Source organism: Eretmochelys imbricata, chromosome 9 (genome assembly GCF_965152235.1).
Source record: "Eretmochelys imbricata isolate rEreImb1 chromosome 9, rEreImb1.hap1, whole genome shotgun sequence".
Lineage (NCBI taxonomy): Eukaryota > Metazoa > Chordata > Testudines > Cheloniidae > Eretmochelys > Eretmochelys imbricata.
This window is the reverse complement of record NC_135580.1, coordinates 61435312-61452536: the sequence shown is the minus strand read 5'-3', so window position 1 is coordinate 61452536 and position 17225 is coordinate 61435312. Positions and strand designations below refer to the sequence as shown.

The 17225-nt window shown below is 45.3% G+C and overlaps 1 protein-coding gene across 3 annotated transcripts in view; it reads right to left on the bottom strand.

Moving 5' to 3' along the window:
• The window catches only part of ENOX2 (ecto-NOX disulfide-thiol exchanger 2), a 136219-nt gene extending 126354 nt beyond the window's left edge, over window positions 1–9865 (bottom strand). For all 3 annotated transcript variants that reach the window (XM_077825981.1, XM_077825986.1, XM_077825983.1), the window contains exon 1: window positions 9771–9865. In XM_077825981.1, coding sequence (XP_077682107.1) covers window positions 9771–9813 — 43 coding nt within the window. In that variant the 5' untranslated portion in view covers window positions 9814–9865. The remainder of the gene's footprint in view (window positions 1–9770) is intronic.
• Between the last annotated feature and the right edge of the window lie 7360 nt (window positions 9866–17225).

The window sequence follows — 17225 nt, the reverse complement described above, 5'->3', positions numbered from 1 at the left end:
TACAGAATCTCTAGCACACACACTGAAAATCTGTTTTTTGCTGATAGGTCTCCTTATCCAGAAACATATTATCATCTGCATCATAAACATCAATGACAGAAGGGGAAGTAAATGCTTCTCCTGAGAATGATGGGGGGGGGGAAAAAGGGGGAAAGCTAGAAATTCAATCAAGCTCCTCCCTGTTTATGGGCTGACTGAACTCTAGAGTCAGTATTACTTAAAAGTAAATTAAAAGTTAAAGGTATCTTATTCAGGTCAACCATATTAAAGAAATCTTCACTCCAATACATACTGAAGTTAGTTCAGAAGAGTTACAAGGGCACAACAACAGACTACATATTCTGCTGCATTCTAAATGGCCCAGTATGGGACTCACCTGCTTTGAACAGATGCACTTTGTGGAGGAAATCTCGTATGTCACAGTTATTTGATCACAGTGATGACAATTCTCTACATACAAATGACCACATGCAAGCTAGCTCCACACAGTGTATTTTGTAAACAGAATTAGGGATTAAATTTCACAGAGGCTTTTCTAGGACAAGTATCTTGCATAGGCATCTACCCTACATATTTTGAAAAGTTTGTAAGGCATGACGTAACTGTTAGAGACTTTTCCTGCACATACTTACAGTGCACCCTTTTAAACACACAAGATATGGTACAATTTTTAAACTAATTATACAAGCGAGGCAAGCAAGGATTCTCTTCTATGCACAAACATCCTCATACACTGAGGGCTGGTCTGCACTATTGCAGTAAATCAATATAATGTAACTGAAGTCAACGTAGTTAGACCCACTTACTGCAGTAGCTACACTGCACTGTGTCGACAGGAGAGTCTCTCCCATCGACTTCCCTTATGCTTCTTGGGGAGATGGAGTACACAAATCATAAAATATTAGGGTTGGAAGAGACCTCAAGAGGTCATCTAGTCCAATCTCCTGCTCAGAGCAGGACCAGCACCAACTAAATCATCCCAGCCAAGGCTCTCTGAAGCTGGGCCTTAAAAACCTAAGGATGGAGATTCCACCACCTTCCTAGGTAAAGTGTTCCAGTGCTTCACCACCCTCCTAGTGAAATAATGTTTCTTAATATCCAACTTAGACCTCTCCCACTGCAACTTGAGACCACTGTTTCTAGTTCGGTCATCTGCCACCACTGAGAACAGCCTAGCTTCATCCTCTTTGGAACCCACCTTCAGGTGACCGAAGGCTGCTATTATATCCCCCCTCACTCTTCTCTTCTGCAAACTAAATCACCCCAGTTCCCTCAGCCTCCCCTCATAAGTCATGTGCACCAGCCCCCTAATCATTTTCGTTGCCCTCTGCTAGACTCTCTCCAATTTGTCCACGTCCCTTCTGTAGTGGGGGGACCAAAACTGGATACAATACTCCAGGTGTGGCCTCACTAGTGCCGAAGAGGGGAATAATCACTTCCCTCGATCTGCTGGCAACGTTCCTACTAATACAGCCCAACATGCCATTGGCCTTCTTGGCAACAAGGGCACACTGCTGACTCATATCCAGCTTCTCGTCCACTGTAATCCCCTGGTCCTTTTCTTCAGAACTGCTACTTAGCCAGTCAGTCCCCAGCCTGTAACGGTGCACGGGATTCTTCCTTCCTAAGTACAGAACTCTGCACTTGTCTTTGTTGAACCTCATCAGAGGTCTTTTGGCCCAATCCTCCAATTTATCTAGGGAGTGCTCTCCCACGATTTAGTATGCCTTCACCAGACCTGCTACATCAACACTCACTGCATCGATTGCAGCAATACCGATCTAGCAGTAAGTGTAGACAAGCCCTGAGAAGAGAAAAATACTCTTAAATAACTTAGGTCAGTCCTGCAAAGCCTTAGCCACATGGGTAATCCTATCTACTTCAATTGCACTGCTCATATAGGTGAAATTGAGCATGTTCTTAAGTATTTGCAGGATTAGGGCCTTCATGTTGTCTTGATCATAGTAACTCAAAACCATATATTAGTATGTTATTTAGATTTACAAATTCTATTACGTGTAACTACTGTCTTTAGACAAAAGCAATGTAGGACAGTCTACTTGAATTTTTTTGCTGACTAACTTTTTAAAATTCAGTTTCTGATAAAGTTTATTTAAATAACAGTATGTATTACAATAGAACCTCAGAGTTACAAACACCTTGGGAATTGAGATTGTAATTCTGAACAAAATGCTATGGTTGTTCTTTCAAAAGTTTGCAACTGAACGTTGACTTTATACAGCTTTGAAACTTTATTATGCAGAAGAAAAATGTTGCCTTTAATCATCTTAATTTAAATTAAACTAGCACAGTTTCCTTGTCAGATTTTTTTTTAAACTTTCCCTTTGTTTTTTTAAAGTCCTTTATGTTCAACAGTACTGTACTGGGTTTGGTTGGTTGGTTGTTTTTTGTTTTTTTTTTTGGGGGGTGGTCTCTGCTGCTGCCTGAGTGCGTATTTCCAATTCCAAATGAGGTGTGTGGTGGACAGGTCAGTTCCTAACTCTGGTGTTCATAACTCTGAGGTTCTAATGTAAGTTTTTATTTCTACCTATCAACCTGAAACTGTATGGCCACAATATCTTTATTATCGTACAGCAGTAGTTGCACCATAGTTGGAATGCATTACAGGTTCTATTTTACAGGAATTAATTGCTTTAGTTGGACCCCTTTTGCAAAAAAATCTGAAGCACTGTGGCCTCTTGCTTGCTTCACAGTTGTTCCTCATGTGCTGATCCACATAATATCAGTTAGACAGATGAAGTGATTCTTTAGACTATTTTTGAGAAAAAACATTTTTTACTTAAAACATGTTTAGAAAATAAAACAGTGGTGTAATCCACTGAGAAAGCGTGAGAAGGCCTCCTCTAGGGGCTGGTCCACAGAGATGTAAGCAGTTACTCCTGTTGCTGAATGGATAGTGGTGTGAGCTGGGAATCTGAAGGTCCAGGGTTAAAACCCTGCTGTTGGCCTTAGTGAGAGATATTATGGTTACATGTTATTCACACAGTGAGAAGACCTCTTTAAAAGAGGTTTTGTATTGAAGTTATAATTACAGCTATGATTTTGGCCTGGGTATTTTTATTAAAAGTCACAGACAGAAGGTGGGCAGTAAACAATAAAATCACAGGAATGTACACACAGTAATGCAGCTTTCACTACACCAATACAGCAGCTCTTAAATGGCCTATTAAACTTTATATAATTTTGATTACTGACAAGATTAATTGTTAGTAAATGACCATTTTACATTCTAACAGTTACAGCTTTCTACAATTCTGAAAGCAGAGGCCCAGGCCCTGCTGGGCCACTGCCCCAGGAACCCTAAGCCTCGCCACCCGTAATTTAGCTTTGCGGTGCCTCCTGTGGTGTGGGGCCCCAGGCAAATGCCCAGCTTGCTAGCCCCGAATACCGACCCTGGCAACAATGGGGAACAAAATGGTATTTTTGACATTTGTACTACAGATTTTAAAGGAAATAAGCGATTTCTCATTTTTTTCCCCTCAAATCTAATATTTATTGGAATTTTCCAGAACTCTTGGATAGCTCTTAAAATCTGGGAATCCGTGACCTCCGTAACAGAATCATAGCCTTAGCTATGACAATCAGTAAATGACGACAAGAATTGTCATTTCACACTTCAATCATTTGTCATGTGCTCGGATTGCAGGTGTTGCACACTGGTAGGCTTGAAAGTTGAGAGGTGTGCTTCACAGTGGCAGGCACATGGGATCTAAATAAGCAGACATGTTGCTGGAGTGCAAGCACACACCCTTCTGATACAGCCACTCCTGGCAGCATCCAGTTTTTGAGTCCATGAGATGTTGTAGCATGTTTCAGAGTGAAGATGCAGAATCCTACATGGAGATTCCCTTCAACTGGCAGGTTACATGATCTCTTCTAAACACAGCATGTTGTTCTTCATGTGCATAATTAAGTAATTATTAAGTGACATACAATAGGGTGTTAGACGCCATGCTTGGGTTGGCAGGGAACTGGGTTTCTGCTATGTACATGGATATCTACTGTCCTAGCAGAGGAGGTATATGACATAGCATGTTGTCCCTGTTTTAAGTTGGCAGGGAAAGAGTTAATCCTCTTGTCCTAGGAAAAGGCACAGCTGTTTCCACTGACTGCAAAGACACTGGAGAAGAGATAATGATCTTCCTCCCACAAGACACATGAAATACACAATGGGAAGAAGTCTCCTGCAAGACCCTCCAAAGGGGAGCCTGGAAAAAGGCTGCAGGCCCATTTCAGCCAAGAGAAGAGCTATGAGAACTGTTGAGCTATTGCAATATGGGGTCAAGGACTAACCCCTTGTCACAAAGGGGAGAACAGTTTGGGCATGAAGAAGTCCAGAAAGACCACTGAGGCACTGACAAATGCAGACAACATCCATGTTGGTATTTTGTTGGCCACTGAACCTGGAAGGCCTTGTTGATTTGGTCAAGAGCCAAAATCTCTTCGAATCTCTCACTCATCTGAAATAAAGTTGCCATTCTGAGGGGAAGTAGACACAGATGTACTCGGTGGCAAGTTTAACCTCCCACACAAGGAGAGAGTGTTACAGAGACAGACTCTCCTGAACCACACTGCAATCCTCGTGCCTTTGTTCAGCCACGAGCTGGTTGAGTTGTCCCATTTCTCTCCCCCTGTAAGTAAACATCTCTTCTTAAACAAACTGACTCCTTAAACCCTCACTGAAGAAGATTAGCAGTGACAGTCCTCTGTGAAGAATGGCTGAGGAGCTAAATGAAGAGTGAAATCCCTCTCTCCTGAACCACACATCCAAATCAGACTCAGAATAGAGAATAATGTATTAATACGATGATGTATTCATAGAAAGCAATCATATTCCCTCTCAGCCTCCATTTTGCTAGACTTCACAAGCCAAGCTATTGTATTCACAAGCCAAGCTCTTATAAGATAGACCGGGGTAGCCAACCTGAGCCTGAGAAGGAGCCAGAATTTACCAATATACATTTCCAAAGAGCCACAGTAATATGTCAGCAGCCCACCATCAGCTCCCCTCCGCCCCTCCCAGCACCTCCCAATCAGCTGTTTCGTGGTGTTCAGGAGGCTCTGGGGGGGGGGGGAGAGGAGCGAGGGCATGGCAGGCTCAGGGAAGGGGTAGAGTGGGGGCTGGGCCTCTGGCAGAGCCAGGGGTTGAGCAGTGAGCACCTCCCGGCACATTGGAAAGTTGGCACGTGCAGCTCCAGCCCTGGAGTCGGTGCCTATACAAGGAGCCACATATTAACTTCTGAAGAGCCGCATGCAGCTCCAGAGCCACAGGTTGGCCACCCCTGAGATAGATCCTCCATTCCACTGATCATCTCAGAAGCCCTTTCCTGCACCTGTTCAAGATGGAATTCATCTTTCTTGAAAATGGGTGACCAGATGCGGTCTTACCAGAGCTGGTATAATAGCATTAATACTTCCCCTATCTCCAGAGACAACATGTAACTGTTGACAATGGGGGGGCACAATTTAAAAGTTCAGGGGAGGGTGGGGGCACGTGACCAGCCCACACGTGTCTCTGGGTGCAGGAATCCTTCCAGCCTCACCTCCCTGGTCCAGGGCCAATCCTACCTGGGGCTGGGGCTGCAGGAGCAGGGAGCATATGCTGCCAGGCCAGCCTGGGCCCCTGGCAGGGAACTCAGCAACAGAGTTTCTCCCCAGAGCTCCCGAGCCCTAGTGGACCCCTCAGCAGGGGGAGGGGCACAAGCAATGCCCCTAACTCAGGCTAAGTACAGGGAACGTACTCCCAGCACCTTCCTAAGTGACCTGTGCCCAGCCCAGGGCCTCCATGCTCCACTAATTAGGTGTGGCTGTACTAATTAGGTGCCTGTACCTTGGAGAAGATGTACATGTAAGGTGAGGTGGTGGCCTTGGGGGGAATAGAGGGTAGGTGGGAGGGAGTAGTGGGGTGAGAAGAGGCGGTGGGGGGAATTTGGGACGTGAAGGGCTGCAGCGGCCAGAGAAAGAGGCAGCTGCCCGAGAGAGACCCCACTCCTTCCCAGCCCCTGCTCAGGGGCTGCTGCGGCAGGGGAGAGAGGGCACACCCATTGCATTAGAAAGGCAAGACTATAGATATTAAAATATCCGTTGTGCTTTTATTTGCAGAACAAAAAAACATTATTAAGGTTGTTTTTTTTTATATAGTGCTTTTATCCAAAGCACTTTACAATACCTAGCTAATGGCACAAACAACACTTGGAAAGATCATTAAGTGGTCTGCGGAAAAAAAAGTTTGTGAACCACTGTTCTAGAATAACAAAAACTCAGTAGAGAAGCGACCTGGTCACATCTCATCCTGTTAAATAAAATTGTGGGTTTCCATCTCCTTTGCTGTACTTTATACATACATAAATTCCAAGGCCAGAAAGGACTGTTGTGATCATCTAGACTGCCCTCCTGTACAGCACAGACCATAGACACCCCCAAAATAACTCCCAGAGCAGATCTTTTAGAAAAGCATCCAATTTGGATTTAAAAATTGTCAGTGATGGAGAATCCATCACGGCCCTTGGTCAGCTATTCCAATGGTTAATTACATTCACTTAAAAATTTACACCTTATTTCCAGTCTAAATTTGTCTAGCTTCAACTTCCAGCCATTGTATTGTGTTATACCTTTCTCTACTAGACTGAAGAGCTTATTATTAAATATTTGTTCCCCATGTAAATATACTGTAATCAAGTCACTCCTTTCCCTCTCTTTATTAAGCTAAGTGGATTGAGCTCTCTGAGTTTATCACTATAAGGTATGTTTTCCAATCCGTTTTAATTCTTGTGGCTCTTCTCTGATTGAACGCCCTCCAGTTGATCAGTTCTTGAATTGTGGGTACCAGAACTGGACACAGGATTCCAGCAATGATCACACCATTACCAAATACAGAGGTAAAATAACCCCTCTACTCCTACTCAAGATCCCCATTTATGCATCAAAGGATTACATTAGCACTTTCGGCCACTGTCACACTGGGAGCTCATGTTCCACTGATTACCCACCATGATGCTCATATCTTTTTCACAGTCACTGACAGAGTCCCCCATTCTGTAAGTACGGCCTACATTCTTTGTTCCTAGATGTATACATTTAGCCATTTTAAAATGCACAATGCTTGCTTGTGCCCACTTTACCAAGTAATCCAGATTGTTCTGTATCAGTGACCTGTTCTCTTTGTTATTTTCTACTCCCCAAATTTTTGAGTCACCTGCAAACTTTATCAGTGATGATTTCACATTTTCTTCCAGGTCACTGATAAAAATGTTAAACAGTTTAGGGCCAAGAACGGATCCCTGCGGTGGCCCAACTGGAAACACACCCACTCAATGACAATTTCCCATTTACAATTACATTTTGAGACCTATCAACCATTTTTTAATCCATTTCATGAGTGCCATGTTAATTTTATATCATTCTAGGTATTTTTTTAAGTCAAAATGTTATTCAGCATTAAGGCAAACACCTTAGTGAAGTTTAAGTATTTTACATCAATGCTATTACCTTTATCAACCAAACCTGTAATCTCATCCAAAAGATATATATAAAATTAGTTTGACAGGATCTATTTTCTAGAAACCCATGTCAATTTGCATTAATTGCATTACCTTCCTTTAGTTCTCGATTAAGCATGGTTCAATGTCAGACTGACAGGCCTATAACTACCCTGGTCATCTCGTTTACCCTTTTTAAATATTGGCAAAACATTCGCGTTTTTTCCTGCCTTCTGGAACTTCCCCAGTGTCCCAAGATTTATTGTAAATCAGCATCAATGGTCCAGCAAGTTCCTCAACTAGTTCTGTTAAAACTGTTGGGTGCAAGTTATCTGAAGTTGCTGATTTAAAAATGTCCAATTTTAGTAGCTTCTATTTAACATGCTCCAGAGATACTAGTGGAATGTTAAGAGTATTATTGCAAAATAGTGAAACAATTATATCTGTTTTTTCCCCCTCAAATACAGAAAAAATATTTATTGAACACTTCAGTCTTTACTGCATTACTATTGCTAATTCTACCATTTCCATCTAGTAATAGACTAATACCATTTTCAGGATTCTTTTTGTACCCAATATATTCAAAAAACTTATTGTCCTTAATTCTGCAAGCCATAGATTTCTCCTTGTGTTCCTTGGCTTCCCTTACCAATTTACTAGAATTCCAAACTTCTGATTTATAATCAATACGATCAACAATATAAAATGCTTTTACAGATGCCTTCATTTCCCCCCTAAACCAGGTTGGCTTTTTGAACCAGTACAGACTTCCTCCTCAATTTTGGCTTTTTGAGCATCTAGGAAGGTGCTCTCCAATTATTTCCAATTATTTTTCTGAATGAATTTTTCAGCTGATTTGGCTCATAACTGTTTTCAGCTTTGTGAAATGGCCCTATTAAAGCACCAAATATATATATTACTGGTCTGGACTTTATTCTGCCTGCACATTATAAATGTGATCAAGCCATGATCACTAATATCTAAGCTACTGAAGTCTCCCATCATTACACAGTTTTCTCTCCCAACCCACCCACCCAAGCACGTTGTAGATAGGTGTGTAAGGAACTGGTCATCCTGCTCCCCAGAGTGATTTCATGGTCTGTAGCTGACACTGATTAATACCCCATAACTTCATATTATTTATTATTATACAAATACCAAAGACAAAGTCTATGATAACTTAATTCTCAACTGTCCTGGAATTTTCATTTCTGGTCTAAAATATTGAGAATTTTGCCAAACAAGGCAATGCACCACTCAATTATGTTAAAGTTACAAAACAGCTGGCTAGTGAATTTACACACTAGTTTCAGTGTCCTATCAGAAGCTCTCTTGCTGGAGACAAATTAACACAAAACTCTGAAAAAATGGATCTTTGCTACAAGAAGAGGATTTTGAGTGAGTTGAAAGCTCTGGGACAAAGTTAACTGCCAAGAAATCCGTGAAGTTTCTGGTCATGGCAAGAAGTGTTACATAGCTAGGTAGGCCTGAGGGGCCCATAGGCCTGTGAAACACAAGGAATATAACACATGCACACACACAAAAAATGGCCTTTCAGAAGCAAGCCCCAACAGAAGAAGCCAAGGCAGTAAAGCCAAAGCTGAGAACATAAGAGGATAAAAAGCCTGAATGAATACCCATTTGGGTGGTGCACACAGGATTTGCTAGCTGGGCATTTTGGGTACAGGTGTAAAGGAAAAGCAGGTACATAGGGCTGAACCGAGACAGTCTGGGATCCCAAGCACACACCACAGGTTCCCCTGTAGCACTGTGTTGTGGTACTGCCCTCCTCCTCTGTCTGCACCTGGAGTTAAGAAGGAGCGGGGCCTCTCCCAAACAAGCAGCAGTATGATGAGAGAGAGGCCCCTTTCCATCAGAAATCAGCAGGAGTGCACCCCCAGGACTGACCCCCAACAGCCAGCAATGGGCTGTGCAGTGAACACAGGGCTCACATCCTGCTCGGAGCTATCCTTTCGGGCTGCCTGCAGACTCAGACACACACCTCCGCCTCAGCAGCGCTCAAGGCCTCTTGTCCGAGCAGGGAATCCAGCCCATCGCTTCGGGCACGAGGCCCCAGGCAAGGCCTCTCTTCCTGGCTCTCACCCAGCACGGGCAGCGGGGTGATGCTCCGGCAAGCGTCCCTGCCCTAGGCCTCCCTCACCCCCAGAGCCAGGCCCGGAACCTCGCGCCCCCAGGGACACATACACCCCGCTGATACCCGGGGGGCAGCTCCCTCCACCCAGGGCCCCTCCGCCCCAACTGGTCCCTCACCTGCCGCCCTCCGGGCCGCGCAGCCCCGATACTCCTTATACATCCGCAGCACGCCCAGCAGCTCCCCAGCCTGCGCCCCACACAGGCCGCAGAGACAGCCCCGCCCCAAAGCGGCCTGCGCCGCCTCCCATTGGCCACCGCTCACCGGGGGCGCGCCGTGTGCCCTGAGGCATGCTGGGCATGGTAGTTTCTTGGGGGGCACTCGGTCTCTGATTGGCCGTCAGGACTCCGGACGCGAGGCCTTCTGGGTAACCTAGGCCGTAGCGGCTGTACCCCAGAGCGGACCGTGGAGAGAGACGCGCTGGGCTGCAGCAGAGCAGCCCGCCCTGCAAGTCTCAGCGGGCCCCGCGCAACTCCCGCCGCCGGCCTGCTCCGCCGCCCGCAAGGCGCCGGCCAGCCTGAGCCGGGGTGTCTGAGCGGAGAGCGCCCGACACAGCAGGGGCGCCGCAGGCCCGTTACAAAGGGACGTACAAAGCCTCTGACAGGACCATCGTAGTCCCGCGTGACCAGGCGTGCGTGGAAACCATGGCGACGGCCCAGGGCCAATCTCAGTGAAGGTTGCCATAGCAGCCAGAGCATCCGGAGAACATGCAGGGCTTAGGGGCTAGAGCTAGGGGTGCTCCAGTGGTTTCCATCTGTGCAGGGTTTACAGTTTGAGTCAATTTCAGAGTAACTGCTGTGTTAGTCTGTATTCGCAAAAAGAAAAGGAGTACTTGTGGCACGTTAGAGACTAACCAATTTATTTGAGCATGAGCTTTCGTGAGCTACAGCGAGAAACTGCTGAATTGGAATTCATTTGCAAATTGGATACTATTAATTTAGGCTTAAATAGAGACTGGGAGTGGCTAAGTCATTATGCAAGGTAGCCTATTTCCTCTTGTTTTTTCCTACACCCCCCCCCCCCAGATGTTCTGGTTTAACTTGGATTTAAACTTGGAGAGTGGTCAGTTTGGACGAGCTATTACCAGCAGGAGAGTGAGTCTGTGTGTGTATGGGGGTGGGTTTTTGGAGGGGGGTGAGGGAGTGAGAGAACCTGGATTTGTGCAGGAAATGGCCTAACTTCATTATCATGCACATTGTGTAAAGAGTTGTCACTTTGGATGGGCTATCACCACCAGGAGAGTGAATTTGTGTGGGGGGGTGGAGGGTGAGAAAACCTGGATTTGTGCTGGAAATGGCCTAACCTGACGATTACTTTAGATAAGCTATTACCAGCAGGACAGTGGGGTGGGAGGAGGTACTGTTTCATATTCTCTGTGTATATATAAAGTCTGCTGCAGTTTCCACGGTATGCATCTGATGAAGTGAGCTGTAGCTCACGAAAGCTCATGCTCAAATAAATTGGTTAGTCTCTAAGGTGCCACAAGTACTCCTTTTCAGTTTGAGTCAATGGCTCTCAGTACCCCACTGTACAGAGTGTTCCAGCACCCCTTTGTCAGGGGGCCTGCAAAGCACTCAACATCAGGGCATGGCGGCTAGAGCTGAACAACCATTGCTTTTGCCCTCCAGAGTCTATTAGAGCACCATCTCTACCTGGGCCCATGCTTTCGTACCAGTTATACTTTATAATAGCCTACCAGTTTTACTCGCCCTTCAAGTCAGGCACATGGCATCTTACCATTCTTCATGCCATTCTTTATGTTAATGTGATTATCGTAATAGACCAATGCTAAGAATAATAAATTGTGAGGTGACAGAAGGCAGCCTGTCCCTGGTTACAGTTCCAACAAGCTGCACTTATGTCTTACTTTAAGGCTATATCGTTGGCTTGCAAAATTGGTTTCACCCTAAAGTTACTGGGTTTACTCTGAATGTCAAACTAGAATGTTTCTGCGAAATTTGAAGAATATTAAACTGGTTTTGAGTTCAAAAGTGCTGAGCATTCAGCAGTCCTGCTGAAGCACCCTCGCTCTATGCACCAACATGAATGGAGGTAAAGAAAAGCGTACGCTGATTGGTAAATCCCAACACCCACATTGCTCTGGCAAGTTGAATATCAAGGAATTGCCTGTGGAATATGAATTCAACAAAAAAGCATGGGTGAACTCTGAGCTTTTTGAAAAACGGTTACAAAGATTTGATCGCAGATTGCTACTACAAGGATGTAAAATTCTGTTTGTGGATAATACCCCATTCCCCCTTCCCTCTCAAACTCACAAACATTAAACTCTGCTTTGCAGCTAGGGTTGCCAACTTTCTAAAAACCAGAACGCCCCGCCCTACCTCTTTTGCCCCCAAGGCCCTGCCCTATGCTCGCTCCTCTTTCCCCTTCTTCTCGCTCAATCCTCTTCCCTCCCTCTCCCAGCTGGGCTCCCTCTGCTCCTGGGCAGGGATGGAACCTGCAGCCTGAAACTGAGGCTGCTGCGCAGCTGCCCACAAGATGCAGATAGGAGGCAGCCCTGCCTCAACAGGGGCTGCCATGAGTTGATGACCCAGCAGCTCCCTCCCCCTGCCTACCCTTAGTAATCAGACTTTTGGTGTCCAGTCAGTACATCTGACCAGACACTGCCAGGTCCCCCTTTCGACCAGACTTTTAGTCAAAAACTAGACACCTGGCAACCTTAGTTAGAACCTATGGATGCTGGGGTAATTCAAGCCCTAAAACTGAAATTTCAAAAAAGGCAAATTCGATTTATTCTTCATCAAATGGATCTGATGTAACTTCATCAGGTCCAATGCTTTTGAAAATTGTTTCACTCTTGGATGCAATACATTGGTTTCATCAAACCTGGAGTGAAACTGAGCCACACACCATCAAAAAATGCTTTGCAAAATGCGGATTCACCCTTGCTGAGTCAACTGCAGATTCACCAAATGAAGACATTAGCCCAGAAGATGAACATGAGCTCCCTCTTGTGGTAATTAACATGCCGCAAAATCTTTTTGGTGTGCCTATTGAGAAGATGAACCAGATTGATGAGAACCTTGCAACAGCTGAAGAGGTCACAGACTGGTCACTGCCTGCAAAACTCCTAAAAAGTTTCAAGCCATGTGATGACACTCACAGTGACACAAGAGCAGATGATGATGATGATGGGGGATAGCAATGGTGCCTCTGAACTCCACGGAAGAATCATTTCTGTGCCTGAAGCCAAGCAGGCCTGCCGACAGAAATTCCGGGCCCCAGGGCCAGGGCCATCCCTGGGGTGGGGCCCGGGGTGGAAGTGACAAATCTGTCATTTCTGGGACTGGCCCACGGGGCCCCACAAAGTGCAGGGCCCGGAGCAGTCTTGCGCACCTAGGTGTCCTGCGACCTGGCGATTTACAAGGGCCTGGGGCCCCCGGGCTTTTTAAATCACCCGGGCCCTTGGGCAATTGCCCCTTTCCTCCCTCCCCCATCAGCGGGCCTGAAGCCAAAAATATGGTTAAAGACGTGAAAGCATTTGCCATTCAAAAGGCCAACAACTGACTTAAGAAAAAGTGGTAAACATGCTCCTTATCGTCACAGAGGCAGACAAGAATAAGTGATTTTTTTCAAATAAATACAGGCTACTGTAGTCTGAAACCAGGACTTTTTGATAACATGGTAACTGTAATTGTAAACATTTTCTTTTGGCTTTAGTCTACAAAATAAGCACTTGTATTAGTGCACTGAATTTCCTCTTTTGATTAACAAAAGTACAGTACTAATGTATCAATAAACCCACCAAGAGCTTTAAAGCATAGTACTGTACTGTACACTGTATGCAATTGTCAAGGTTCCTCCCCCACTCTGAACTCTAGGGTACAGATGTGGGGACCTGCATGAAAACCTCCTAAGCTTACTTTCACCAGCTTAGGTTAAAACTTCCCCAAGGTACAAATTAATTTTATCCTTTGTCCCTGGATCTCCACTGCCACCACTAAACTCTAACTGGGTTTACTGGGAAACATAGTTTGGACATGTCTTTCCCCCCAAAATCCTCCCAACCCTTGCACCCCACTTCCTGGGGAAGGTTTGGTAAAAATCCTCACCAATTTGCATAGGTGACCACAGACCCAAACCCTTGGATCTGAGAACAGAGAGAAGCATTCGGTTTTCTTACAAGAAGACTTTTAATAGAAGTAAAGAAATCACCTCTGTAAAATCAGGATGGTAGGTACCTTACAGGGTAATTAGATTCAAAACATAGAGAATCCCTCTAGGCAAAACCTTAAGTTACAAAAAAGACACACAGACAGGAATAGTCATTCTATTCAGCACAGTTCTTTTCTCAGCCATTTAAAGAAATCATAATCTAACACATACCTAGCTAGATTACTTACTAAAGTTCTAAGACTCCATTCCTGGTCTATCCCCGGCAAAAGCAGCATACAGACAGACACAGACCCTTTGTTTCTCTCCCTCCTCCCAGCTTTTGAAAGTATCTTGTCTCCTCATTGGTCATTTTGGTCAGGTGCCAGCGAGGTTACCTTTAGCTTCTTAACCCTTTACAGGTGAGAGGATTTTTCCTCTGGCCAGGAGGGATTTTAAAGGGGCTTACCCTTCCCTTTATATTTATGACAGCAATATTCATATAAGGCAATTAAAATTAAACATGAAACATCAGTAACAATAGCCTCTCTGAACATTGTAAAAGTACCCACTTTACAGCAAATCTTTGAAGAGAGACCACCTGTAAAGGTTCCTTCCCCCCTCTGAACTCTAGGGTACAGATGTAGGGACCTGCATGAAAAACCCCCTAAGCTTATTTTTACCATCTTAGGTTAAAACTTCCCCAAGATACAAACTATTTTACCTTTTGCCTTTGGACTTTATTGCTGCCACCACCAAGCGTCTAACAAATATATAACAGGGAAAGAGGCCACTTGGAAATGTCTTTCCCCCCAAAATCCTCCCAAACCTTATACCCCCTTTCCTGGGGAAGGCTTGATAAAAATCCTCACCAATTTGCATAGGTGAACACGGACCCAAACCCTTGGATCTTAAGAATAATGAAAAAGAAATCAGGTTCTTAAAAGAAGAATTTTAATTGAACAAAAAGTAAAAGAATCACCTCTGTAAAATCAGGATGGTAAATACCTTACAGGGTAATTAGATTCAAAACATAGAGAATCCTTCTAGGCAAAACCTTAAGTTACAAAAAGACACAAAAACAGGAATATACATTCCATTCAGCACAGCTTATTTTATCAGCCATTTAAACAAAACAGAATTTAACGCATATCTAGCTAGATTACTATCTAGCTAAGTTCTAAGACTCCATTCCTTTTCTGTTCCTGGCAAAAGCATCACACAGACAGAGAATGCCTTTGTTTCTCCCCCCACCTCCAGCTTTGAAAGTATCTTGTCTCCTCATTGGTCATTTTGGTCAGGTGCCAGCGAGGTTATCCTATCTTCTTAACCCTTTACAGGTGAAAGGGTTTTTCCTCTGGCCAAGAGGGATTTAAAGGTGTTTACCCTTCCCTTTATATTTATGACACCACCTCTTACAAGCGACCATATTTGCTAACTCCCATGGTTGCTCTTGACAGGTTTTACTGTATTTAAAAATTCCAAGGACATTTTAGTCCTTGCAGTATGAGACCCTCAGCATGTGTCACTCAAATTGAAGTCCCCTATGATCATGCAGCTTTTTTCCCCTACACATTATCTATAAATGCACGTGAGGGAAGTCCTCTTCTTCCTCTTCCCCACCACTAAAACAGCACATGGCACTAACTTCAAAGAGAGTTACTGGCTGGGAGTCACAAGCAGTAATAGGATCCTCCCTGCAGCTCAGACTTAGGCACCTGTCTCACTGAGGGGGATGGGACTTAGCACATCCCCCTCTGGTCAGCATCTCCCAGTGGCTAGTTTAGGCAGCTCCCTACCTCGCATGCTGGTGTTTATGAATCATAGGCTAGGGCCCTATCTCTCCCCATGCATTATTCAGGAGCTTAGGCTCCTAATTCACACTGTGTGTATCACAGTCATTTTCCCAGGCACCAAAAAGTTAGGCATTGTGATGCTCAGCACCACACCACCTAACTCTTTTTGTGCATTCAGGACTAAGCAACTTAGGATGCAACTCTCATTGAAAGGACTTGTGCTCCTAAATCATGTAGGCTCCTGTGAAAATTCCTCCCTGGGATGCTTTCTGAAAGATACGCTCTAGTCTGGGGGAGTCTGACCTTTTCAGCCTGCAGACCAAACCTATACTTTCAAAACATCAAGGGGCCTCCCTCAGGAGGGAGGCACAGGCCAAGGTGCCATTTCTCTGTGCAGCTCCCACCTAAGGTGACCAGACAGCAAGTGTGAAAAATTGGGGTGGGGGGTAACAGGAGCCTATATAAGAAAAAGCCCCAAATACTGGGACTGTCCCTCTAAAATCGGGACATCTGGTCACCCTACTCCCACCTTTCCAAAGTTCACGACCCGAGGCAGGTCCCAACCCAGGTCCCTGATACCAGACTCTCAGCTGAACACTGCTCAAGCACTCTCAGAGCTTGCTGGGATGGGATAGGGCAGTGGGAGGGGGCTGCCTTGTTAGACTACCCCCCAGCACACCCAGATCTGCCTTCTTCCCCACCCCAGTGAGACCACTGCCGGTTCCTGGCTCCAATCCCTGAGGGAAACTTCTGTTTTCTTTCCTAGGAAACTGCAGCCTTGATCCCTCAAACCAGTTCACCAGAGCTCAGCCCATCTCCCCTTCACACATACACTTCCCCAAGTGCTTTCAAGTGCATATCCTCTCTCACCGCAGATCTCTTCCTCCTTCCCCCCACAGTCCTCAGGAATAAAGCCCACCACTGAGCCCTCTCCTTTCTGTCCCTATTCCCCCTGATGCGCCCCTTCCCTCCAAATTAGTCAATGACTGAGACCCTACAATTCCCCTAAACCCCCTACTCCTGCACTGAGCCCAGTAACGTGTTTCTCTAAAGGATATCTTCCAGAAAAGCATCCAGTCTTGATTTTAAGACACCGAAAGTATGTCTACACTACAAAATTAGGTTGAATTTATAGAAGTCGATTTTTTAGAAAGCGATTTTATACACTCGATTGTGTGTGTCCCCACTTAAAACCATTCAGATCATTAAGTCGGCGGAGTGCATCCACAGTACCGAGCTAGCATGGAGCCCACTCAGCTCACCGTCACCATACGTCTCCTGGGTGCTGGCAGACGTGGGACTGCGTTGCTACACAGCAGCAGCTCATTGCCTTGTGGCAGCAGACGGTGCAGTACGACCGGTAGCCATCCTCGTCGTCTCCTGGGTGCTCTTCGCGAGCCTCGGTGAGGTGGGTTGGGGCACCTGGGCAGACATGGGTGCTCCTAGCAGACCTCGGTAAGGTCTGTCAGGGGCGTCTGCACATAAATGGGAGTGACACAGGTTATTCTCTTCTTTAAGTTTTGTCTAATGGAGATTCAGTCGTGCCTGGAATACTGGCAGAGGGATAGCTCAGTGGTTTGAGCATTGGCCTGCTTAAACCCAGAGTTGTGAGTTCAGTCCTTGAGGGGGCCATTCTGCCTCAGGCTCCTCTCCCAGCCAGCAGCA